At 41.9% G+C, this 26,875-nt stretch overlaps 2 protein-coding genes across 9 annotated transcripts in view; both read right to left on the bottom strand.

Moving 5' to 3' along the window:
* Nucleotides 1-12,836: 12,836 nt before the first annotated feature.
* On the bottom strand, nucleotides 12,837-17,354 carry use1 (unconventional SNARE in the ER 1 homolog (S. cerevisiae)). Of its 2 annotated transcripts, XR_011078318.1 has the most exons (9): nucleotides 17,177-17,354; nucleotides 16,279-16,328; nucleotides 16,115-16,193; nucleotides 15,762-15,914; nucleotides 15,425-15,440; nucleotides 15,273-15,303; nucleotides 14,904-15,066; nucleotides 13,790-14,074; nucleotides 12,837-13,656 (listed from the first exon to the last, which is right to left on the bottom strand). XR_011078318.1 is itself a non-coding variant. In XM_068591462.1 (8 exons), exons 1-8 carry the CDS (start codon nucleotides 17,273-17,275, stop codon nucleotides 13,892-13,894), a joined length of 774 nt encoding a protein of 257 aa, XP_068447563.1. In that variant the 5' UTR covers nucleotides 17,276-17,354; the 3' UTR covers nucleotides 12,837-13,891. The 2 variants fall into 2 exon arrangements, 1 of the variants encoding a protein (XP_068447563.1); XM_068591462.1 differs by having other exon boundaries at nucleotides 12,837-14,074.
* A 1,728-nt stretch (nucleotides 17,355-19,082) lies between these two features.
* LOC137794431 (myosin IXB) overlaps nucleotides 19,083-26,875 on the bottom strand; it is a 52,939-nt gene continuing 45,146 nt past the window's right edge. For 5 of the 7 annotated variants that reach the window (XM_068591167.1, XM_068591171.1, XM_068591169.1 and 2 more), the window contains 16 exons: nucleotides 26,303-26,421; nucleotides 25,598-25,791; nucleotides 25,378-25,485; nucleotides 25,096-25,266; nucleotides 24,960-25,001; nucleotides 24,751-24,862; nucleotides 24,443-24,516; nucleotides 23,927-24,119; nucleotides 23,699-23,827; nucleotides 23,322-23,427; nucleotides 23,020-23,151; nucleotides 22,756-22,879; nucleotides 22,541-22,591; nucleotides 21,597-21,712; nucleotides 21,358-21,497; nucleotides 19,083-20,878 (listed from right to left, as the gene is read on the bottom strand). In XM_068591167.1, coding sequence (XP_068447268.1) covers nucleotides 20,328-20,878; nucleotides 21,358-21,497; nucleotides 21,597-21,712; nucleotides 22,541-22,591; nucleotides 22,756-22,879; nucleotides 23,020-23,151; nucleotides 23,322-23,427; nucleotides 23,699-23,827; nucleotides 23,927-24,119; nucleotides 24,443-24,516; nucleotides 24,751-24,862; nucleotides 24,960-25,001; nucleotides 25,096-25,266; nucleotides 25,378-25,485; nucleotides 25,598-25,791; nucleotides 26,303-26,421 — 2,362 coding nt within the window. In that variant the 3' untranslated portion in view covers nucleotides 19,083-20,327. Of the gene's footprint in view, nucleotides 20,879-21,202; nucleotides 21,257-21,357; nucleotides 21,498-21,596; nucleotides 21,713-22,540; nucleotides 22,592-22,755; nucleotides 22,880-23,019; nucleotides 23,152-23,321; nucleotides 23,428-23,698; nucleotides 23,828-23,926; nucleotides 24,120-24,442; nucleotides 24,517-24,750; nucleotides 24,863-24,959; nucleotides 25,002-25,095; nucleotides 25,267-25,377; nucleotides 25,486-25,597; nucleotides 25,792-26,302; nucleotides 26,422-26,875 lie in introns of all 7 variants that reach the window. The other 2 variants (XM_068591173.1, XM_068591168.1) reach the window with 2 other exon arrangements.

Below are 26,875 nucleotides of genomic sequence, written 5' to 3'. Positions count from 1 at the left end.
AAACAGACAAAACGTTCCTGGATTATCCTCTTCAAACGGCTCCCCGTGTCAGTGATTTACACTTTAAGCACTTGCTGTTCCTGCACCACAGTCCCTGCAGCCCGCAGCTGAGACAAACAGACAAACAACAGCGCCTCTCTCTCTCTCTCTCTGTCTGATTCCCTCGTTGTCTCTCAATCGCACCATGCAGTCACACGAGCAAGAGGGTCCACACGCATTGCTCTCATGTGGGGGAAGTTCACATCACTCCTCTGCAGGCGCGCCATCTGGAAAATGGAAATGACAACAAAAAAAAAACACACGAGGCTGCATACACATTAACGATGGCAAGCGGAAGTTATGATACATCGGCAGAAATATCTGCATCGAATCAATGAATTCCCTCTAACGTTCAGGAGTACAATTTGTTTCAGATGCACTTCACTTGCTCAAAGCGTCCTACTGTAGCAGGTCTGTGACGTCAGCTCTTCTTCAGGTGCAACTTAGCTGTTGAATATGATAAACAGTGTACCTGCAAAAAATCACTGTCACTATTGGCGCGCTGTTGGCGTTTAGCTCGCCTTAAAGAGCTGCTAGCGTAGCTGTAGAGTCTTAGTCCTGTTTAAAGTTCTGTGTGATGCATCTTCGTACTACTGCTTCAATACTTTCATAGGATCAATTCAGTTTATTTGCCTTGTGTACATAGAGTATATACATATCAAATCCTAGTTTGTGAATGGGACGGGGCGTGCTGGATGGACTGAACTGGTGATCCAGGGGATTCTGGTGAAGTAGAATCAGCAGAATCTGATAGGAACAGTGAGGAAGATGAAGGAAGCTGCTGACTATAATGTCAGACTAAGCCACTGATGAGGAAGACTAAAGCTTATGGAAAGAACAGCGCGGCCGGCTCAACTCTATGATTATGTGCTCTATGATGCCTTCAGTGATCCGATAAATCTCCCACACAGACCACACAACTCATGTTGATAATCCATGTTGATAACGGCTGCTGTTCAGGTTGCCGGATTGATCCACGGAGTCTGTCTGTCTCTCTTAGTCTGTCTCAGTTTGAGCAACCACCTCTGCCATTAATGAAAATATAACCGAGGGTACACTGTGCCATCTCTAAAGCAGCTTGATACGCATTACGGGGCATTTATGAATCACAGAGTGCATGCTGTACGTCAATCAGCCTTTCAGAGTCTCTTCCTGTACACATTCATGCGTCCACAGATATTTAAAGCACTCTATCTGCTTTTCCCATTCTCATTCGTCATTTATGCTCCTCGAGGCGTACGGTTCATTGATTTATTACCATAGGAAGAGCTAATACATTCTTTGTTGTCCAGGAGTTATAGTATCCTTATAGGGTGAAATACAAAACAAAATGCTGTCTCCTGGAAAGCTTCTTATTTGATGAGATGCTGTAAAATAATTACAAGTTTGCTATTTACTAATGTTTATAAGAAGCACATTTATATGTACCAGTAGCAGCTCGTGTCTACAACTGCCCACAACTAAACTAGCATGTTCATCCTGCCACAACGCCCCCCAATCCAGAACGTGAAGACCAAAGAAAAAGAAAGACAAGAAAAGAAAACCAATAACCACGCCACCATTTGTATACTTTAGATTCCGCTTTCTCGTGTCTGTCCCTCGCCAGAATTACTTATTTGAACATATTTTTAAATTGTCTGATGTTTGTACTTACTGTTTAATTTCTCCCCCCGGCCCATTTTACAAAATCACCCCACAACAACTGAACAAGGTCATTTCTCTGGCTCTAGTTTATTACATGTGGATATTCACAGGTAAACTGAATGTTAGTCCAACAAAATAATCCAAAATTTAAAAAAAATCACAAGTTATCTTATCTTCATCCAACATTGTTTGTATCAGGCTGGAAGCAGCTGCTTATAGTTGCATAACTCTCTCTGGCTGTCAGTTTGGAAATGAAGTACTCACAGCAAAGGGCACTATTTCACATACTCTTGTTCCTGACACCTACTTCCTATGGTTCTATATGTCACGCTCACCAAATTCATTCTCAGACCACTTTGAAGATAAAGTGAGACAAATAGCAGTTTATTTTCGAAAGGAAAGGTTTGACTTCCTCTTTTCGACAGCTCTATCTGTGTCCCAATGTCCTGAACTAGAGGAGCCTTCAGTAAACCCGGCCTCCGCCCCGGTTACTCCCCGATCCATCAAGTGTGTTGTGTGTCCTTGTGAGTTCACCCCTGGTCTTTGTGTGAGACACTTAACCCTGGGTCACACACACACACACACACACATCCCAGAGAGCCTTGTTTTCCCACACATTGACAACGACACACTTATCTATAAACAGATTAGACCGTCAAGGTCACTTCTGCCCACTCCTCTCTCTCCATGCACAAACTCTCATCACCTGCTCTGTTTCTTCACACTCTCAACTCTGAATTCAACTTCTCCTCCTTTTCTTTTTCCTGGCCTCTGTGTCTCCTCCTCCTTCTCCTCTTCCTCCAGAATTGTGCAGCTTTTTCTGTCCTCCTTTGCTCCCCCTATTTGCTTTTTTCTCACACTGATGGGCGGTTCGGGGGGCCATGAGGCCATGTGCAGGGCTGAAGGATTAGCTTTATCATCGATAAGAAACTGGGGTGGAGCGTTGCATGGCGAGCTTGAACTTGAATGCCCTTCCTGAGAGGATGTGTCAGTGACAGCTTTATCCACATATAGCAACACACCCAGAGAGAGAGAGAGAGAGAGAGAGAGAGAGAGAGAGAGAGAGAGAGAGAGAGAGAGAGAGAGAGAGAGAGAGAGAGAGAGAGAGAGAGAGAGAGAGAGAGAGAGAGAGAGGCACAGTAAATACGTAGGACAGTCAAGGTCAGGTCAATATCACAGCCCCCCGAACAGCGAGGGCTCGGAGGGGAAAAGTGCATTGGCTTCAGGAAGATAGTGTGTGCTGCACATCATCAAAGTATGACTCTTACACTTCCCCTTACACTGGAAAGAGGAAGATGTGGGGACACACTGTTTTGTTGCTTCCTTTCACACGTATACGTGTGTGTGTGTGTGTGTGCACATGCAGAACAGTGACAACAGCTCGGTTCTTAGAAACTCCTGTTCCAGAAGTAAGTGTCGCTGGCTTTATATGTTCATATTTAAAGGTATAGTTTGAAAGAAACAAAGAAAATCAAAAAAACAAACAATCATTTGTTTATTCGATGATAATGTTTCCGAGCAGGCTTCAATGAACATCAGACATTCGCACGCTTTTGCTCGACAGAAGAGGCGTCTGTGGGTGAGTTGAGGGGTCACGCCTGTAGTAACAGTAATGACAGCAGATCCATGTGTTTTGCTGTAGATATTGGGCTTGTAGTTTTTTTATGGGGTCTTTGTTTTCCTGTACTTGATGAGTAAATCACAAAGTGGTCAATTTGTCTTAGAATATGGAAAGTAAACAAACACTCAATACACAGTAATTGGCAAGTGGAACAGAGACTTGACAGAAGTGACAACATGACTTTGAGTTCACATTTTTTTACTTTCTTTATTAACAATAACTTGAATTATAATAATTGACCAAATAATGTGTATGTGTTTGCAACAAATGATTAGATGGGTGTAATTGGCTGTAGATGCAGTCGTTCAGTAAAATGTGTAATTTATAGTTTTCGATTGTCAACCCGGTTCTTTGACTGCATGTGAAAACACCCACAGGGTGACTTGTGAGTGCAGAACAGAGCAGGGATAAAAATTCCCAGGATTCCAGTGACACATGGACCTGACAATGACTCTCTGTGTCCTCCATGACTGGATATGTGCACTGCATATTCATCAATGCACTCTGAATCCATGAATGATGAGAAAAGAGCATGAAAATGTTGAAAATGTGTGACCTAAACCTTGTCAGCTAACAAATTTAAAACATGTAACTGAAATGTATTTGCTCTTATCAACAACCTATAAGTAGTGTATAACAGAAATGTATCATAAAGGGGGGAAAGTGAATAAAAAATGGAGTTTACTTTACAAAAATAAACCAGAGAGGCTGCACACAGATCGACTGTGGCCAAATAAGAGAAAGGGGAAACATCTAAATACTTCCTGAGAGCGAGGCATGGAGGAGGAATAAATGCAGCAGCATTGTGTCAGTGTTTACAGAGGAAACATAGCACCCTTCCTGGACGTTAAAGACATCACATCCAAGGTGAGAACTACTTCTTCTGAGAGGATCAAAGACAGACAGGAGCGTTCACGTCGCCATCGATTGCAGGGGAGCAAGAGACTAACTGCTACTCGTAGCTATGACTTAGCTTCACGTCTGCAAAGCGGTCCACCTCCCCCTCGTGAACCGTCTCTTCCCTGGACAAAATTAGTAGCAACATGGCTGCCAAACAAAATGGCGTGAATCCTTGATTAGTTTCCGCTTCCGTCTGCCTTGTGCTATTGTTATTGACCCTGTGGAGTGAAGCCGAAGCACTGCCCCCGAGTTCTTGTCAGTTGTTTGACAGAGAGGTTAGAGTGTGTGTTTGTGTGTGGCCTGTTCTTTTCTGTCCCGGCGGAGCAGACGCGGGGAAGCCATCAAGGTTTTAACTACTCCTTCTTCCCAAGTCCTATTTCCAGCCTCAGCCCGGGGGCATGCTCCTTTAACATCCTGAGACTCAGGCCTGAATGACCACAGGGGGTAATGACCCCTGGGGGTAATGTGGGAGGAGCCTAGAGGGGGGGGGAGGCCCCCGGGATGTATTTTGAAACTTCCCAGAGTGACAATAATAAAAACAGTGTTTGTTTATGTTCTCACAAGGAGAAGGATGAGGAAGTTGAGGATCAGAGTAGTCGGATGGGTGTAAAAGTTCAGCGAGGGGGTCTGGGAGTCAAAAAACAAACTGTCGCTTTAGACTTACGCAAGCTGGAATTATTGTAATGTAGTGACATTTACGTGACAGAGTGCAAGTGTTTGTGTGTGTGCGTGTGCGTGTGTGTGTGTGTGTGTGTGTGTGTGTGTGTGTGTAGATTGCATGCCTGAAAGAGGCCAGCTGTGTGAGAGTACAGTGTGTTTAGTCACTATAAATAACCCCAGTTTGAAAACATGTTTTAAAAAAAAATAGCCCAAATTAGGACATTTGAGAGTGTGCAAAAATAACCAATTCCATCAATCACGCAGGCTAAGATTAGACAGGTGATTATTGGGAACATGATGTGACTGTATGAGCAGGACATGTCCCTGCATTTATTTAATAAAGTGTATTCCGTTAAAGTGAAGTTGAGGTTGCCGAATCTTTCAGGGACACTATTCTGTAACTGTTCTTTTTCTGCCACAGATTAATTGTCCCAAAACAAGTCAAAGTTTGTTTGTTTTTAATTTATTTTTTGAGTCAAAATATTATAAATACTGGGAACAAAACCCCGTGCTTCTTTATCAAACCGTCACGCCTGGCTGGCTTTGAAACTGTTGATCGTCGGACGTAATCCAAGGCTGTCATGATGCAGAAGCTGCTGCAACACCGGTGAACACAAAGTCCAGTGAGCTCCACGTCAAACAAGCCTTCTTATTCCAACTTGCCGACGCTTCGTCAGACTCCTCGGCCCCACCGCCTGACGCACTGGGTAGCAATGCGCACGGTCGCAGCAAACCACTGGTTGACGCTGTGAATTCAAACAGAAACACCGGGTTTGAAATGAGTGCGTAAACTAAGTAAAACGTGAACAAGAAGTAGAACAGAAGACATGTCACAAGCATCACCAACGTAACGTTCAAATTGACTCAACAAGACTTTGGCAAACAAACACTGTCCACCATCTTCATCCGACCTCATCACTCCTGAGCGTCTCCGAGTGACGCAGACGTGTCTACACTGTAGTTATCTTAAAGCCTGGTGCGTCCCCAAAGGGAGGCTTTTGCTTCTGGTATCAAATGCCGGCGGGCGGGACAAAGTGTCGGTATTTGACGCCCTGAAAACAAGAACGAGCTGGCAAACAACATGAAGAGTCTTTGGCTCTGCTGGCAGCTAATTGAGCCTTTAACGTCGATGTTTAGCAGGAAGTATATTTACATACAAACATAAAGAACAGCGGAAGTCGATGGGAAGGTCAATAGTTTTGCAGGTGTTTGATCATAAACTAGTGCATTGGACAGTTTTGGACCGGCTGAATCCCGTTTTATTTGGTCCCATGACTAAAGGCCTTCTGGAGGAGAGTTTTGTAGATGTACCAGAGATTTAGCTGTTTGGCCACAATGACATGAGGTATGTTTGGAGGAGGAAAGGTGAGGCCTTGCATCTGTGAAGCATGGTGGTGATGGGGGAGTCAGGCTCTGGGGCTGTTTTGCATCATCAGTGGAGTTGGTGCATCCTGAGTTCTTCAGAACTAAATCAAACCTTCAGCTAGACAGTTAAATCTGAGATGCTATTGGATGGTTGAGGGATGTCTAAATAAAGGGGAAATCAAGCAACAGGAGGCAACAGGAGGGTCGGCTATAACTCGTCAGCGTCAATCAGTAAACCGATGTTGAACATTGCACGCCACAGAATTAAAAGCAAAGGAACATGTTGAAGATGTTCTCACGTTCCATTAGCAACAGCACAGATCATCCCACTGACTTGCAGCCGCCATGGAGAGGGTTTAGCCAAAAGACCTGTGAGCTTAAGCATTACAACTGCAGGTCAAGGTTTCTCCCAACCTTCTGCCTGCTGCTGTGACGTTTAATTCAGCAGTAACCATTCTCTCCATTCTCGTTGCTCGTGCTGCTGCAGTGTGCGACGCGTGGAGGCCGAGACGGGGATACAGGGGAGAGCGGGAAGAAGGATTGGGTGATCGGGTAGAACTGGGAAAGAAGCTGAGCGATACAGGTAAATAAGAGATTAGATGTAATGTCAGTATCCGTTACAGCAGCAGTGGTCGAGGCCAGCGTGACATTTACTCGGGAGTGCAATGTTCACACCGGGCTGTGCACAAACTTACAAAAGACAGAAAACTGCACCTGCTGAGGACGCCAGGTCAGCCGAGGACATGATCATATCAGTGCGCTCAGTGTAAAGGAAAGCTTTGTCTGTGTGTTCATCATCAGCAGTGGTGGAAAACGTTTTCCAATTAGTTTCTAAAAGAAAAGTAACAATGCAAAAATAATGCATTTATATCCTACTTTAGTAAAAGTACAGACAATTATAGTAAAGCATCCCAAAAGTATTTGTGACGCAGACATACATGATTGTTATTGTTATATTGTTATAATTCTGAATTATTGTTATTGGTGTGTTATGGTAAAATGTGCATTGATTGAAACTACATGATTACCTGCTCTGTATTTTAATCGTTTTAATTTTTTTAAATTTATTTTTAATAAAAACTTTTCATACTGTATGTTTTATTGGTAAACTCTCAATCTGCAAAATAACTTTAACTCTATGATTGTTGTAGTGGAGTAAAAAGTACAAAATCTTCCTCTGAAATATACAAGTACACAGTACCTCAAAATTGTACTGTGAAGTAAAAACAGAAGATTAACTGATATCTTACTGTACATTCAAATTATTGTTCCTCCTATGTGGGGATATGCTTCTTGACTATTACATATATTCATAACTCAGTCCTCTTACATTTTATTCATGCTGATGCACCGATACTAACATTACGGGAATTGGTGGCCTCATGTTTCCTTCAGTGAGGCACCCAGTTTATTAATCAAACACCGGTATTGTATCCATATCTGCCGATGCCTAAAGGCAAAGCATTGATATTGGTATCAAGGCTGAAACTATCTCATGGATGCTGCTGTTATATTTCACTGGTCTCAAATAAAACAACAGCTTTTTTTTTCCCGGCCAAAAAAAGTCAAGCCTCCTCACCCCGGAGCAGTGAGGAGGTTCATTGATGAATGAATGGTTTTACTAACTTTAAACACAGCGCTGCATCAAATTCTGTCTCATTGGTTTCCAGGAGCCAACGAGCTCTTTCGCCAGACCTTTTCCATCGCTGAAGATGCTCACTACTGTATGCATCCTCTTTCCTGTCTCCCCCCGCTGAGAGAGAGAAAATAATAACTAGTTGCGTATAAAGAGCTAAACAAGCAGCATTGATCTGGATTGGTTGGAATATGATAGATTTGAGAGGAGAGTCTTCTCCACAGGATTAGCGCACTCAGAAAACGGGGGGAGAAAATGTGATCGAACACAATGTGTTACGTTTACAAAGTAAAGTAAGAATCTCTGGTATGGAAATCATAACATTCGCTGTTTGGGCTGCATTTTCTCAGAGGCGACACCGAGAACGCAACATGTTGCAGGAGACCTTGGAGAAGATTTCTTTTTTTTTTGCCAAAATGTGGCACTTTTGTATTTGTAATTAATGAAGATCCATCTGGTTGGCCTCGACATACCAACTGAGTGGACAAAACATGAGATGAATGACGGTGAAACTACCCTTGAAAGAAACCTTGGTCTCAAACATCCTAACAAATAACAGCTCAGCCAAGGATTCAGGTCTTTTATCAACACAGTATTTCACACACACACACACACACACACACTCACACTTTTTTTGTTTGAATTATGTCCATATTGAACTCAGAACCGGTTTCATTTGTTTTGCGTACATTCTGAGGCTTCAGTGTTTTGTTCGTTTGCATAAAAACACGTACAGGTTGAGTAGGCAACGAGAGAGAAACCTGGCAGATGAAAGCAAAAACAGAGAGATGTTAACACACACACTCGTGCATACACACCCCTGATACGCTACCCTGAGGAGCCTCCCTTGTTCCAGGAGGGGCCTTGCACCTGCTGTGGCAGCTCGGGGCCTCCTTGGGGAGAGAACACGGAGGAGGCTCAGGAGAGGTGTGCCTGGTTCCAACATATCACTGTTGTTGAACAGCACATTATTCCTGGGATGAACCCCCGACGTCTAACACCCCCCCCCCGCCCCCCTCTCCCACCCTCTCATCCCCAAGGACACATCCCAGTCTTGGCTCCAGCACCGGACAGAGCCCAAAGCCTCAACTGCTCCCACTCCATGTCTACCACAGCACCTTTACAGCCTTGACCGTTTTTACCAGGCCTCTTCCCTGTCTGAGCAACGCTCAGCCCGAGACTCCACTCAGAGGAAGACAAGTGCTGGAGCCAAGTAACCTGTCCCAATCCTAGTTTTAAACACCAAAAATAGTTGGGCATTTTAGGAAATAACAATACTGGCTTTCTGCCCGAAAGTTGGATGAGAGGATCAATATGACTCTCAATTCAATGAGACGCGACAGCCAGCCATTAACTTAGCTTAGCATAAAGACAGGAAATATGAGAAAACAGCCCTCCAGGCTCCGTCTGAGATATTTGCATGACAAGTTCCTCTAGACCAGTGTAACAACTTGACTTGGAAAGAAGAACATTCTCATGTGAGAAATGGTGCCACGGACTGTGGCAGTAATGCTCGAGAAATACACTTTAACTGTTCATTATCAAAACCATTGCTGATAATTGTTGCAGCTCTAAAACTGTAAAAAGTGTAAATAGAGATGATGTGCAGGACTATTTCTTGGCCTGGAGCAGAAACTTCCTGCAGTCTGCTGTTTGCAAAAACCGTGAAATGTTAAATTGACATTTTAACACGTTCGTTTTAGTACAGACTAAACAAACAAGTTTACATGTGTCGGGTGGATCTCGTTGCCTTTGGCCAGAGCCAGGCTGGCTCCCCCCCCCCCCCCCCCCCCCTTGTAACCGCTCTCCATGCTAAGCTAAATAAACCTGCTCCAGTTCCAGGTATTAAACTCACGGCGAGAGAGCACATAAGCATTTTCCCTAAAATGTAACTATTCCTTTATGGTCAAGCAAGAGGCGGACAAGCTTTTCTTCTCAGTATCAAGCCACAAAGCCTCCTGTAGTACGAGCAGCAGCCGGGCTCTCCGGTCCTGCCCGCTGGGAGATCCTAAATCCCGGAAAGGTGAATAAGCAAAGAACCAAGAAATTAAACCTCTCAGCGGCAGCGCCGGCTGGGCTCTGTACATCAAAGAGCCGAGCAGAATCCAACAGGGAGATTGTTTCTCTCACTGTGGACTCTTTCAGCACCACGCGGCCTGACAAATAGTCTGGAGGGTTCAGTGCATTAACCCACATGTTGACACGAGGCTGCCAGTGATAGAGCAATAGGGGGCTGCAGAGGATGACAGACGGGGCTTTGGGGTGCAATAGGAACACAGGCACGTACAGACTCACACCAAACACACACACACACACACACTGTTATGGCTGCTTGGTTTATCTGTGATCTGCTTTCCTGGTGGATTTTTCTCTGAAATCAAGCTGGACCCTCAGCTGTCACAGAGCGAGCAGGAGACCTGAAAGTGGTCCTCCTCGGTGCTTCGGCTGCTTGAACGCTGTCTGACAGAGAGCGGCCACAACACCGCTGCACATGTGTGTGCGTGAGTGCGGGCGGGCTTTGAGATGTGCGCCCCACTAGACGGAGGAAGAGCCAGAACACACAACACAACCACACCGACAGACCGAGATACAGAAACAGGCTCTCGCACACGGGGGAGGCAGGTTCTGGTGAGGGAAACAGTAACGGCAAAGTGAAAACAAAACGGGACTTCCACAGCACCTGTGTAGACAGGAGAGATTAAGAGATTGAGGTCGACACCAGTGCAACTGTGTTTAGAAGACACAGACTTCAGTGGATACACATTGTAATGTTTTAATGTGTGAGTTTACCAATGCAGTTGTGCCTTGTGAAGTCTAACACGGCTCTGTGAATAAAGGTTAACTGCACGAGAGCTGGTTTGATTTGCTGACAACATTTACTACTTTTGTGAGGGATAGAACAGTAAAATTTGACTTATTTCCATTATTATCCCTGGTGTTTTAACTCCACTAACCTTTAGCTAGATATACGCACAATTTCCATGCCTGACCTTAAAAAATACTGGAAATTATTAACTAAAAACTGGAAGATTGAACCATAAAAGCAGTTGGTCGATAAAAGGAAATCAAGGGAGTTTATTGACTCATGGAGATGTAACTGTTCTCAGTAATTCCAAACCACTCCTATGTGACTGAGAGGGAAGACGGAGGCAGATCAGTTCTCTTTTCCATGAATCGGGGTATGTGTGTGCGAGATTGTGAGTCACAGTATAAGCTTAATAAGTGCAGCCTTTTACGCTCCCATTAGGTCATTAACATTAGAGCACATTTTAAACTTTGGCAAGCAGGGGAAAAAAAGTAATGCCTTATTTACCCTTGTGCTCCCTGAAGGAAGTACATGGAAAAAAAAGAGAATGAAAGGAAAATCTCCTTCATCTCTGTAGGCAACCCAAATCCTCACTGTAGCTGCAGCCAAAAACTAAATTAAAAAGACTGGAGTGTTGGTGTTTAACAGCCGCAGCGCTGTGCTGAGGGGATGGAAGTTCTCTCATGCTTCACAATTTCTCTACACTTTGCCGTTTGGAAGGATCCAACCACTTTATAACACACACACACACACACACACACGCACACGCACACGCACACGTACACATTCAAATAGCGGTATAACATCAAATTACATTCCTTGTTTCAGTAAATCAATTTACTAATGTCACAACAGGTTGAGAACAATATCTTATATATGTCACCTTAGTGCAATGGAAAAACAGCAGTGACAGTTGTTTTTGTCTATGGCTTGTACCTGATCTATAAAGAAGTGGAAATGATTCCTTCACCATTTATAACCTGTGTAGAAAGATTCATTGAGATCTTCTACTTAAAAAGACTAATTTAAAATACTCCCGTACAAGTAAAAGCCCTGCATTCATAATTATACTTAAGTACAGCAGAAGGTCAGGGTAGCTAGTTTTAACTGTGTTGGTTCGTTTGGCCACTTAAATCTACACTAATGCAAAGGGTCAGAGGTTAAAAGTGCCATTGATGGGCTTACACAGAAGGCATTTGCTGAATATAGGAACTCGTACTTAACACGTCCCAGACTCTGGAGTCTGTGTTGGAAACTGACACGAAACAGTCTGTTTCAGCTAATGAGACACTAGAACCACAATGGGAAACCCCACCACTGATGAAGTCATGCAGCCTCGGAGAGCCAATCACACAGCCTGAGCATTAGCAAAGGCCTGAGAATGGAGGCGCAAACAGCTGTGATTTAACTGAGGGATGATGATCCTCTGCAGTGACACAACCTCATTTGGTCTCCTGGTGGCCTGCATACCTCAGCTTCCAGCAGGCAAAATACCCCCCAGGGATCCTAAAATACACGGCAGGCGAGGCCTCGGCCCAGCCAGCCAGCCATGAGGAGGGGCAGCAGCAGCCGGGGAGAGGGGAGAGAGGAAGGGCCAGGGGCAGAGCTGCAAGCCTGGACAAGCCAGTCAGCTCCACAGTCCTCAGACGACAGTCAGACCGACAACACAGCAGGAATGTTAACCTCCTTTTTCAGTGCGTCTGTCCGCATGAAAAATCACAGTTCCCAAGCAATGATCCCCCAAATGTCAACAGTCTAAATCAAGTTTTAAAGGCTTACAAAGCTGCAGATGTGACAGAAGTCCCATTAGGTCACTGTGCGATTTGTTTTTGTTTTTTTTCAGCCATACTTCCTCAGCTCACTTCTAAATGAGTAGCGGGGATAATTTAGGATTCTTGCTCAGGCCATGAGGGTCATGGAGGCCATTTGACTGCTCATATGTGGAGGTTTGACTGACACTCTCTGGACACATGGAGTCACTGCATCAGATATTTTCAACAGAAAGCGCATTTTGGTATTTTTTTTTATCATGAGGAAAGGTGATACACGGCTCCCACAACACTCCAAAACAATGGATGGAAACAGTCCTAATTTAGAGTCTTTATACTTTCATGGAATTCAGTTGCACTATGTATGCACTATTAAAAAAGGAGTCACTCTGAATGCACGCGACTACATACAGTTTAATGAGAACAAAATCTTACTTCAACATCAGCAGTCATCACCAACACAACACCTGATGGACATTTTTGGAAAAAAACACCAACACATACAAACTCATAAACAACAAACAGGACAAAGCTGTAAACCTCTTCATGAATGTCTCCAAAACCTAACGTAGAAGGTGAAAAATGAAATGGATGCTTGGAATCTGATTTGCAATTTGTATTAAAATTCCTTTTTAGTAAAATGATTTAACACCCTTATTTAGCATTCATAAGCACTATATAAACATTTAATGAATGGATCATGACACTATATTCGATTCGATCGATAATATGGTAAATATAATAATAATAATAACACGTCTTCACGGAAGTTAGAATTGTTGACAAACACGTAAGAATGTCCTCATAGCAACAGTATAGTGTTATAACACATTTTTATTAACATTTATATTGTGCTTATGAATGTCAAATAGAGGCAGTTGAAGTCACATTTTAGCAAGCATAAGTAATAAGTCAAAATGTTTACACTGAACTAACTCAATAATATAGTGTTGAAACCGTGACTAACATACATTGGATGCCGGACGGTTTATGAACTCTTCAAGATGTTTGCATGGCGAAAAGAATGTTCTATAAAAGATGATCTAGGTCGCACTCAGTGAGAACGGACAAACATGTATTGAATGACAAGTAGCCTCCCTGATGAGGGGTTTAAAACTATTAAGGCTCAGCCCCTGCTGTCTGGCTATGAAGACTTATGTTGCTGCTCGCAAAAACCCTCCAACAAGAAGCTCTGCACCTCGATTCATGTTCTGTCCTGTTTAAAAAAAGAAAAGAAAAAAAAGAAGAAATACAGAGGCTTCAAATCACATTTTCAACTCTCATCAGCTCTTTTAGCGGAAGAATTTCTGTCTCAAAAGTGCAAATGTTTTAATTGTTTTGGTTCTGACCACTACTGATCTGCATCTCACACACATCGATGAACTGTGCAGATCTATGAGGCCTAAACACAGGAGGACGTTGCGCTGAGAGTTCGAGATTGTAGACGGTTATCACCGAAGTCTGGGAAAGATTCTGATGAAGAGGATCATGCTGATGAAGCTGAAGGAGACCAGGATGAGCATCAGCCAGAGCAACCAGTTGACGGACTTCTTGGTGTGCTGCTCCAGTCGCTCCGACTCCGTCTTCAGCTTCTCGAAGTTCATGTCTGCCTGACGCATGGACTGGCTCAGAGTCTGGGAGGGAAAGGAACACACAACTGATAACGTAGACATACGGATAAAGGTTGAGCACTCACCACTACAGCTCAGCTATCTTATTCAGACACTATTAACTGTATGAGGACAGAAGCAGAAAATTACAAAATACATCTAGTGCATGTCAAACACCATATTCTGCAGAAAATTTTAAATCTCACGAATTAAAAAAAAGAGATGAAAATGAAACATTACTTTGTTCATTAAAGTTCATATATTTGCTCATTTTTATCTTTAATAAAAATTACAACAGCCATTCACCATCTCGTCACGTGAATCTGATGTATATGAGTGTTGTTTCCACTTATCAAATATTCTGACAGGACGAAGATCCACGTCGGCTCAAAACATAGTAATTAATATATTTGTGTGTGTGCATGTGTTACCCTTTGCCTTAGTGATTATGTTCTGAGAGACTTCCAGTTATTTGATGTGCGCATAATGAATCTTCTTCAATAATTACCATCTTTCTTATTTCTCACACTCAGTCGGCCAGTCAAATAAATATAGAACAAAGTGCATCAACACCAGTTCCTGACAGGCTAACGGTGACAACTGCCTCATCACTCAGTGGCCGTTAATCATTAGTTAAATATTAAGACTATTCACATAAACAAATGTAATCTAGTATTAATGTCTTTGATAAACACATAGATATACAAATTAAATGTTAGCTGGGGTGGCGTAGTACTGTATTAAAGCTTTTTCTAAGTAATTTTTGGGCTGGTGAAACGTTTGCATGAGGTAAATGCATGAGGTACATCTTAGTAACCCTGCTGCGGGAAATACAGTCTGATGAACCAGTTACCTGGTTGTCCTGTTTGATGATGTTCTGTGCTGCCAGAGTGTTGTTCTTTAAGTTTCGGGCCAGGTTGAGCATGTCGTCGGCCAGTTTCTCCTGTAGGTTGTGGTGGTGTTGCAGGACGGCCTCCAGCTCTGCAGCAGACTGACGTTCATCCATAGGAAGACCTCTGCACAACATAACGTTTACATTTCACTGTAGGCGCAGTCGCAACTAAATGTGATACAATTTTTCAAGGTTGCCATGTTGTTGAACAGATCTGGAAATGAGCCGAAACCTTTCAGAAGCTACCGTTGTCTTTTTACAGTCTTATATGAATAAATAAATATAGTATAATGGACGTTAGATCTTTAACACAATGACATGCAGCTTTACCTTCGGTTTCGCAAGTCTGTTTCTGATATGCCTATAGAAAGAAAAAAAGGATCATCTTTATAGAAAATCACTCTCAAATCAGATGAATGGCATGTATGGAAGTATAATTTTTCATTCAAGATACTTTTGAATCTGGGAAAAATATTTCTTACCTTTGCGTGACAGTCCCTGTCATGACACAAAACAAGGCAATTCATTAGTTTGATGGAATGGGGCCTTAAGTATTTGTTTTTCTTACTGTAGTTTTTCCCCCCAAATCTTTACGTATTTAATTTTAAGGCTAAAATACATTTGAAGGCTAAAATGCATTTTAAAATGTCCAACTTTTAAATGGTAAACAAATTGTAAATTGAATATCAGATGAAGGTGGAATCTAGAAGTAAGCAAAAAAATATGGATGTCATCCATCAGCTGTTATTTCCACAGTGTGTAAATCTCAGGAATGAACTATTATATCTTAACTAATCAGGAGTCTACATCTCAACCCACCGTGCCGAGCAGCTCGTCCCTCATCTCTCCTGTGCACCGGGCCTTCGTCTGCATGTGGACAGTCTTTGACACAGGCATCCTCTCATTGGCTATTGTGGGCGTTCGCCCAGGGGCGAGGAATTGATTAGCCAAAGCCTTTTCCGTTGGTGAAGACTGTAAACAACAGCATTAGAAAGGTGAGATCAGAAAAAAGACAACAGGAAATGGCTGTTTCACGTTTTTTTAAGATTGTGTATACAGTTCATGAAACAAATAAGCAAATACAGAAAATGTTTTAAAATACTGCAATAAATATCCAAGTGACATTCAGCTTATACTTTGGAAAATGTTGTTTGTAAAATATTGTCACTGACCAGTTTCTCTGCCTCAAGGAGTCCTTTGAGAAATTTTACTTTTCTTGAATATTCAGTCAGTATTTCTGCTGTTGGTTTGCTGAAAAAAAAGAAGTAGTTTTTGACATGTGTTTACACATTAGCAATAATATAAACAACATGAAGATACAGGAGAGAGATGGTACCTCAGGCTTTTCCTCAGAGCCACCAGCATCTCCTCCAGGGCTCCAACATACTAGAGGGCAGACAACGCAACAGTGATTATTATATATATATATATATATATATATATATATATATATATATATATATATATATATACATACATACATACATACATACATACACACACACACACACACACACACACACACACACACACACACACAGTATAATACAAAAACCCTGCAATAAATCGGACCTTAATAAAAGATACGTTCAGTTGTTTTTGAAACTGTTGATTCAACTGTATGTTCATTATGGAGGCGGCATACATTTTGTCAACTTTTAGTGATATAGTGTGGACAAAAGAAACACCTCTTATAAATCAAAACAGTTCAACAGCATCAAAACTACAACCTCCACATGTTAATGTAAAGTTTAATAAACATCTTCCTGTCAGTTTCCACTAACCCTGAACACCATAACGTTCATAAAGGAAGAATATGTCGCAGGACTGTGGACCTCATTCGTGTTAACTAGGTGTACCAAAGTAACGTTGAACTTGAAACTTAAACCTGAATATGAAGTTGCTGGTGAAGCGCTGCGTGATATTAACACGACCGTTAGCTGCCATGAATACAGGAAGCTAACATAGCAACTGAAATACCACAGCGACGTTCGTTAACAACATGCAAGTCAACTGCAACACGAGCTTAATGTCTCTGGTGTGTAACGTGTTTTGGAAAAGTGAACGCCACAGAAAGCTGCCGTCCAACACAACCCTGTCAGTGGGTTCAGTGACGACGTGGCTAACAGCCTCGCCGCAGCAGCGCACAACAACAACAGTCATGCTAACGTCAACGCGAGCGGTTGAAGGTCCGGGTGACCGACACGGGGACTCAAGTGTTGCCTCTGTCTTACCTTTTCTAACCTCCATTCAGTTTCTCCTCGTTTCTCAGAAGCTATAGATTCACAGCGGGACAATAGTCTGATGAAATTGATTTCTACTCTCGAAGCCATGTTTGATGCTGACGCACTGTCGCAGCATTACGACGTCACTAAGCTCAACGTGGACTCGGAGCGTCGCGGCGGAGCGTCAAACGCATGCGGTTTATGGTGCAACCAGCAATATTCACGAAATATGAATTGTATTCATATGTAACGCTGGTCCAACAGGTATATCCTTCCCAATGACACGTGTTAATGTAAAAATAAAGGTTTTCTCTTAGACGCTTAATTTAGTCTTCCTTTTTTTTTTTTTTAGCCAAAAAACGTTTTGAGGTGAATATTTGAGTCAATAAAATATCAAAGAAATGACAAATACATATGTTCTGCTCATGTTGCCTGTATCATTCATCTGGTATGAAACAATACTTTGGGTAGACTTATATTATATATGTATTTATATGGATAATTTAAACCATTTATTTCTGATGATTAATATGATCCTCTTTATGGGTGAATAACATATAGCAATTGTAGAAATGAAAGCCCTCTTTTTTGGTTTCTAATGATTTCACTTTCTCAATTGTTCTCATCTCTTAAAAATGTACTCAGAATATTGATTTTTCTCCATTATTGTTAAAGGCCTTGATGCTCTTTATTCTGAGGACTCATTTTATACAAATCCGTTTTTCATAATATTTGTTTTATTCTTTGCAAGATATAATCATCTGATTGAGAAAATAAATTTCCAAAATACCAGTTTACTTTAACAAGGGGTCCCTTCTGCAGAGCAGAACGAATATATGTAATGCTTAACGGTTGACTTGAGGTCATATTTTTCATCTTTTATTCTCCTTTACCAATTTTGTATTATTGAGTGATATATGAGATCCCACTGTTATATACTGCAAATTTTAGACATCTTACATTATACCCAGTTAGGTAGGTCATGTATTTATTCATGTCATTTACATGTATTAAAAACAAATAGAATTACTACTAAATATCAAATCAAAATTATAATATAATACATTTCATCAAAATTAAAAATATATACAAGTAGGGTGCGGTCGTCTTGTGTGCTAAAGGCACATTCATTTAATTTGATGAAAGGCAACTTTTCTTTGCTTCGTCCGTTTCTCCGTCAGGCCACAAGAAATTACAAAACATTTTCAAGTTAGTACAAAATTTCAAATGCCTACGAATTGTCTTGCAGAAGGTAATCCGGTAAGACAATGCAGTAATTTATGCAGAAAATAAAACATCTTTTATCTTGAACAAACTCCTTTAACTGTCCTATTAAAATACAGCACTCACCTTACCTTTGAGACAACTTCTGATTTCTCAAGTTACCGCTCCAGATTCACTGCTGATGAAGTTAAACTTGGGTGTGGCTGTTTAAATGTTAAATCTGACTTAATTTAACAGAAACCCTTATTTTTTTCCTTCTTCAAATAAAATATTGTGACATGATTTGTAGCAATGTTTTACATGGGAACGTTTGACCCCAGACTGAATGTCAAATTGAAAGGATGAAAATCTTTTATCCTGTGATTATTTCTTCAGACTAAACATAGCTGTAGCATTTTGAATAACACTGTTTGTATTACTACAATGTTCAAATCATTTCCTGTTTGACAGAGCAAAGTATCCAACTCCCCCCTTCATTAGACAGCGATGGAGATGTTTGGAAAAAAAAACCTGCTTTGAAGCTGAAATATACAGATTAAAGAACATTAATTCATTTATAATTATTTGTAAATGTGTTACCAACTACATTCTTGTTTTTCTTCAAAATACTAGTGTTCACAGGATAAGTGTGCGCGTCTGTCAACCCTTGATGGAAGAGACTAATTTATGGAGACTTCATTAACACACAGCAGCAGATGTAACAAGCATCACGTTCTGTATTGGCATGTTAATACTAATATTCATTACAGCTCACGTCATTCAGTCCCAACCACACACTCTCTGTTACACATTACACATCAGGACATTTTCCTCATAATACAGACAAACTAACAGACATCATTCAACAGCAGTCAGAGAGGAACATTAGTATTAGGTTTCAAACAAAGTTGGCCAAAGTTGTGCTTTAGCCTAAACCGCTCCTTATGGGACTGTATACTTTCAATGGCAGGTTCGATCCAGCTGAGAGAAGCCAAGGTCATTTTAGAAAAAGGGTGAAAGGTGAGTTCATTAACTTGGAGCTTTAAAGACATCGTGGCACGGCTTGTGGCATCATGGCTGGGTTTGTGTTGTTGTGGTTTCAAAAGGATAAAAGTGGCGTGTGCTGCTCCCATTTCCCTTTGCTATGTGAGACAATGACTTCTTATCTGGGGGTTTATTTTCCTGTAGATGGAATGTTGACCAACGAACTGTTTTGAGGAGGCACCAATACAATAGTCACAATGTGCAAGTTACGGTCCTTGTTTCAAACATGTCTTGTGTCGGTTCAGTACAATAAACACAAAAGTCACAAATGGAGCCCTCTCTTCGTAACCCTCCCTCCCCGTTGTGAGCACTGTCTGTAACATGACACAAGAAAAGAGTTTCTTTGTCAACTTACTGTACAATACCAAGGCACTAGCTAACATATCAGTGAGCATGTTTTGCCCATTAAGTGAACTAAGAAATGAAAAGTGCGACTGGAACCTGCAATATCTCCTTGAATTAGCACAAATATGTAAAAAAAAAAAAAAAAAAAAAAATCAACAGGAGAAAGAAAACTAAATTGATGGTCCGTCATTATGAGGCTACAGAAAACACAGCCTTTGTCCCAACTCAACAGTAACCACAATATATTAAAATGATAGAAAAGGTGCTTGGCAACATCTTGTCCAGTTATTCTTCGCTATCATTGCAGACAAGACTTCAGACACATTTGCAGTTCCTTGATTAGTTCCCACTGATGACAGCGACTGAAACAGCCTTGATTTTGTGTCACTCAGATCCTCTGTGGGTACTGCACATCTTATCTCATCTTGTGCAGGTTGTGTTCCTCTACTGGGATTCTGGATTCTTATCCTCTCCTGGCTCTCTACGATCCATCACTGACATCCGTGGCTAGTTGAACGTTGTTGCCTCTAATCCTCTTCACTTGTCTATCTTTTTCGTTTTGCTCTGGTCAGACGCCATCATCTATAAAAGGTATGTCTGGGTCAGAAAAGCGTCTCTGGCCTTTCGTGGCTTGAGTCTCGGAGGGCTGGTCCCGAGGAGAGGGTGTCACCATGGAAGAGGAGGAGGAGGAAGTTGAGGGAGGGCAGGAGGAGAAATGCAACAACATGTCACTCTCAGGGCTGTCGATGTAGAGGGACTGGGTGCTGTCTTTACGGCGGCCGGGGCGCTCTCTTCTTCTGACCAGGTACTTTAATGCGCGATTTTCCGGAGGGATATAATTCTGAGTGGGTTTTGAGGCAGCAGTCTGGGCGAGGACGCCGTGCGGAAGCTTAACTGTGCCTGGGATGATGGGGTTGCGGCGTTGCAGCAGATTCCTGAAGAACACTGTGGAGGAGTCAGAGGCTGAAGAAACGCAGCTGGACACCGAGGACGTGGAGCTAGCAGGGCTGAGGCTGAGCAAAGAGATGTGTCCACCGGGGACTTTAGGTCTCTGGGCTAGGTCTGGTGGTTTGGGTGGACAAACTGGCCTGTATTTCTTCACCTGGGGGCCACCTCGTCCTGGTAGAGAAAAAGAGGACAGAGGACAGAGGAAGAGTTAAGAAAGAGGAACATGTTTTTCAAATATCACACAATAATCCTGAGAGGGTAAAGCGCAATGGAAGAGCATGCAACCATGTTATCTACCAAAAATGATGTTTGGGGAGGAACAAATAATAATAATCTACTTGGACACATTGTGTCCAATGTTCAATTGATTAATTTAGGTAAAGTTTGAGCATGCTTCTGTGCCACACATGCATAAGCATGCATAAATGGGTGTGCAAATGTTTGCACACACAAACACACACACAAAAACACAAACACGGTTGCTGTTCCTCCGACCTGCTTGGTTACAGAGCAGACGTCACCGCCCCCATCACCATCACTGGTCCAGACCTGCACCACAAAAAATAGGTCTGGTCTGGTCAGAAACCCACAGGTGAGCGAGGTGAGTGAAACAGGTAGAAAGGAGGACAGGCCAGACTGTAAATACTGACCTTCAGGCTCTGAGCCGTGAACAAAAGAGCGCTGCTGCTCATCCAAGAGGCTCTCGGAGCTCAGCGAGGCCTCAGAGTCAAAGTTCTCCTGGTCCGAACCAGGCTGCTCCATCTCCGGCAGTCTGCAGGCCAGATCCTCTCTGCGGAGAAAGCGATGACCAGGACATCAGAGAGATGAGAGAATGGAGAAGGATGCCACACCATGCGGAACTAAGAAACAATATAGAAATAATACTTACTTCTCCTGTTTGATGGACTTGATGCGTTCCACCAGATTATTCTCAGCCTCCGTGTCCGAGTCCAGAGGCTCGTTCTCGGGGACCACGCTGAGATCAGAACTCACTTTCTCGTGCACCTGCAGTACAAAGAACATGACACGCTGATACACCTCAACCAACTTAACAATGTCCATTATATGTAATTATTATATAAATTGAATAATTCATATAATAATTACACTATATATATATATATATATATATATATATATATATATATATATATATATATATATATATATATATATATATATATATATATATATATATATATATATAAAGTAAGTACACATAACTTTTGACCCAAATCTGAAACTTTGTTAGTGAGGAAAAGAGAAGTGGGTGCATTAATGCATCTGCATATAACTCCTGTAGCACATCTGTGAAACACAATCACTAAAATGCTGTGATACAATAGCAGCCAGTAAACACCCTTTTGAAACAGAGGCGTTTAAATACAGGATGCAAACAGTTTGTTTAGGCAAAAGTTAAAGACACCTTCACAATACAGAAACCACTCCACAACAAATATAACATGACTTTCAGAACGTCATAGTCTTAAAATAAGCACAAAGAAAACAAAATGCATTCTGCATCAACCATCAAGCTTTGCAAGTCACAATGTTGTCAGGCTATTGTCTTCCAATAGGACAACAAAAAAAATATTATCGCGAAACCATCCCAGAACCATCTTGTCCTCTCATGAAAAGAACAAGAATAACAAACAGCAACATGCAAACTACTACCAGTTAGTACGGAAGAATAAAAACAGAAAGAAGTTAAATAAAAACAGCCAGAGCATCACCCACATCTAACATGCCATGCATATGTGCCTTCTACATAGCACACGACTACACACTACAACTGCTAGGTCTACTGTACTAGGAGAGCTCGATGATACATACCACCACTCCTTTGTAAGGAGCTGAGAACCTGAGGGGTAAATGCCAGTAGTGCTAAAGAGAGACAAGGAACATTGGCCATGTTACCCATGTAATGCCTTGATATCCAGGCACGAGCCTGAGCAACAATCTAAAACTGTATGGTCTTGTCATGGTATTGAGAGGGCACGCTAAATCAAACAAAGGTGATCCAAAGCGACACAGGGTTTGTTCCTCACCGTGTTCTGTCTCTTGAGTTTGAGCTGGTTAACTGCGAGAGCCTCCGCAAACTCCAACTGCTCGATCTCTTCCATCTTCTCATTGTAGCGTCTGATCTGCTCGTTGATGATCATCTCTATGCACCTACGGGGGGAGAAAGGGAGGTGGGGGGGGGAACGGGATGTCAGATGGCATTTGAGTGGAATTACAGCTGTATTTATTAACAATACTTATAATATTTAAATTGGTTGAAGGGGAAAAACACAGATTGTTATTTTTCTCACGTGGTGGTCTTTGCAACGTCCTTCATGCTAAGCAGCGGGTCGGCACTGTCGGGGCAGCGCAGGACACACGGGGCAAAAACTATGGCCAACGAGTTCGAAGACATGCGGTTGTGAGCCTCCTCTTTACACACCCTGCAACAGAATTCATTAGGTATGAGTATTTTGTCTTGGTGCACATACATACTGTATACTAAGTACTAACTTAACTGAGGTAAAGTGAATACGTTGAAAAAAAAATCCATTGAAGGTGTTATGGGATGTTGACATTTAAATAGACACGACCACTATGAGATAAATCCTACCTGACGAGGTGGAAGACGAGTCTCTCCAATGTGTTGAAGTTTGCCGTAGGAAGCTCTTCCAGCCCTTTGTATACAGCATGAAGCTGCTCCTGTTTCTCTGGCAGTTCTAGAGGAGGAAACACATCATAGATCAAACCCCATATTTATCATTAATAGTTACAGCCCTGATTACATTTTGGAAAATGCACACAGTTTTTAATCACGATTAAGAAATGTTTTCCAACTTAGATACTTAAATCTTAGTTTCATGTAATTATTAGTCAGTCACATTGTAACACTGTCATAAATAACTTAAACAGCAGCAAATAAGGAAAACGCCTAGTATACAGTTGGTCTATTGGGAAATGCAGCCCTCTGGTGGGGAACGTCCTCCTTACCCACTGAATGCAGGAAGTCACTGTAATGAGTGAAGGTCATGAGTGGATCTGGCAGCTCCCTCAACCACTGTTTCACCAGGCCCGTCACTGTGTGTATGGGATAGTCTTCGAGGCAGACCAGGTGGGGGTCTAAACGCATCACCAACGTAATAAAAAGGAAAATCAATACAGGAGCCATGACAAATACTTCATCACTTTGCTATAAATGTCAAATAGAAGGAGTCTAACCGGTCTCTAGTCGCTGGTGCAGCTCTTTCATGCGATTGGCAGAGCCAGACTTGCGGTAGATGCCCTCGGTGTAGAGGCCGTGCATCTCCACGTGCTCCAGCATCATCTCCAGCACCATGGGTACTGGGCTCTTATCGTTGACGAGGTGACACACGCGCACACCGAAGTGCAGACCGCCAGACTCCTCGTCACTCTGTGGATTCAGACGGTAAAATGTCTACTTATTCACTCAATTGGCCTCAATCCATCTATAACATCCACAGAAATCACATACCCTTTATTATAGTAAAGAGCACAATCTAATGTTTAATTATGATAACGAGAAAAGAAGCTGGTGAAACCTTTGCCATGTTTCAGACTTTGAAAAAAATATGCTTGAGACCCGTGAAAAAGAGACAGTTTAAAATTAGGACAATGACCGTCCTTACTGTATACATCCCATCCTCACTCCCAACCTTTACATATTATTAGCACATCATTAATCCAGACTTATAATTTCTAAAAATAAAGACCTACCTTTTTGACACAGAAGGTGGAGCAGTCAGTGATTATTTTGCTGAGGCATTTCTTGTGGCACACCATTTTACAATCTGTAAAACAAGATTACAAAATATATAAAAAATAAATAGTCTGTTTAAGCTCATGACCCTCTCTTTGGTGGACATCTCACACTCATAAACACCTACAGATGCCCTCACGCATACGCACAATTTTTTTTAGTGCAGGACTTGTTTCTTTACGTTATGCTGCAAGACTTATTCTTAATATAAAAACAAAACAAATAAAAGATAAAATAAGAAAAAGAGTTTTGATTGTTAACTCACAGCTGCACATGTAGGCTTTCTCCATGCCCCAGATGTAAGAACTACACTGGTCACATGACTGCATAATGTTGACCTGATAGTTGACGAAAACATGATCCAAGGGGCTCTCCATCTAACAGGACAGACAGTCATTCAATTAGTAATCCTTATTGAATAAATTTAAATAGATGCAAAATTGGGTGAAATGGAACTTTAAACTGCAAACTTACACTTTTATCTTTTTTCCTCCTCTTCTTCCTCGCTTTAGCAGGCTGAAAAACACACACAGAGAGCCAAATCATGAATACATTACTTTTTCACATTTGGACAAATTCGACGGAATGACAATCATTTTTGAGTTTTCACCTTTGCAGGCTCAGCCTCCTCCTTCTTCATCTCTCCTCTGATGAAGCCGTCCAGAACCGATTGGAAGAGATTGACCACAAGCTGGACTTCTCCTTTCTGCTGGTCGCCCGCCAGGTGGATCACTTTGTTCTGGTAGCCCGTCATCAGACCTTTGTAGCCAATGACGGGTTTCTGGTAAAGTACAGGGGACATGAGACAAAATGAGGAAGAGGGGAGGACAGTGAGGAAGAACTCTGATCAGTACGTATTATGTGCGTGTTATGCGCCTGCAGACAAACTCACTGGGAGAGAATACATGGCTTTGATAGTCTCTCTGAACTGCATTGTGGCTGTTACAAAGATTGCCTCTGTGGCTGACAGAGACTTCCCCCTGGAGCGGAAATCATTGACCTATGAGGGAACACAAACAAAAAAGTGTTTTGCGGGTAAATAAATAAGTAATAAAAGAAGGTAATAAAATGGTCTTATACATTAAGTAAACATCTTTTTGATTTTCACTCACCTGGTTGCCCAGAAACTCATCGAGATGCCGCAGCTCATTGGCGTTGGTAATTTCCCGATCCAGTGAGGCGTTCCACTGCTCAGAGACCCGTGTGGCACGACTGATCTTTATGGTGGGGTTACGGCATACACCTTTAGCAGCACGGTCCCCTTGTGGCTGGGAAAGAGGCCTAGAGAGATGTCCAGACGTTGGGCCTGAAAGGAAGGGATTATACTTATTATGAGAATGTAAAGTATATTGCAGGGAGGCAAAGGTGAATGAATCATACGTAGACTTCTTGTCTTTTCTCAAACTTAACACGAACCTCTAATGCAGAATGTAAAGTACGTATGAGTACCATGGAGGAAACTAAACCCAGAGTAAAGTTATTCTGTTTGCACTGAGTGTAATCCTGCGCGGGTCAGTATTATCTCAGAAAACAAGCACAGGATTAGTTAAGGCCTGAGAAAATGAGTGATAATACACCTGTGTTTTCTTTCCATTCCTCACTTCACTAGGTGGAATGAAAGTGGGCCGAGTAGTCCAGCAGTTTGTGCAGGATGATACAATTGCAAAATTTGGTCTCAAAACAACTCAAAATAATAGAAAAATTACTCTCCTATTTATCAGCTTTGGGAAAGTGGCACCCCAAAAAACAATGAACTTAAAAGGAATTAGGTTCATTTCCCTGCTCTAGTAAATCCTATAATTCTTTGCTTTAATTACCTTCCCCTGCTGTTGGCCTCTCATTGAGAATCTGAGCAAGTGTCAACTCTCCGTTGTCGGGAGTCTGCGCCTCCTTTTGTGGACGTTTTTTCAAAATTTTACTGAAGAAACCACCTGACCTGCGGGACACAGAAAAAGAGAAAGCTCTAAAAACCATATTCACAATTATTGTTCAGAAAAACTGTTAACTGTGAATCTAAAAGTACTGATAGCAATGGACTGAAGTTCATGCGGGATAAAGTCAAGAGATTCCTCAGTGTGGAGACACAATGTCATATCGCCCAACTCATTCATTTCTAACAGCAAGACATACGTTGTATTCCTCTGTCTTCCTAGAAGATGTCCAGTTTTTAAAACTACAATCAAAACGGTCACCATAGCAAGCATCAAAACAACTTAAAAACGAAGCAGTCAACCCGATGCCGCCAACTGATAAAACTCATTTCTGACAAATAAAGCAATTAAGAGAAAATTCAATTAGCAGGAATTGCTGGCTTTGAATTTGCAAAACCACAGAACAAGCTGGGGATGCTTGCATTACACGTTCAGTCAAAGTCAAAGTTTCCCCAGGAA

This window comes from Clinocottus analis, unplaced genomic scaffold, assembly GCF_023055335.1.
Source record: "Clinocottus analis isolate CAN_PGR_092001 unplaced genomic scaffold, fCliAna1.0.p SCAF_25, whole genome shotgun sequence".
In the NCBI taxonomy this organism is placed as follows: domain Eukaryota; kingdom Metazoa; phylum Chordata; class Actinopteri; order Perciformes; family Cottidae; genus Clinocottus; species Clinocottus analis.
The sequence above is the reverse complement of the archived record's forward strand: the minus strand, read 5'-3'. Positions and strand labels throughout refer to the sequence as shown.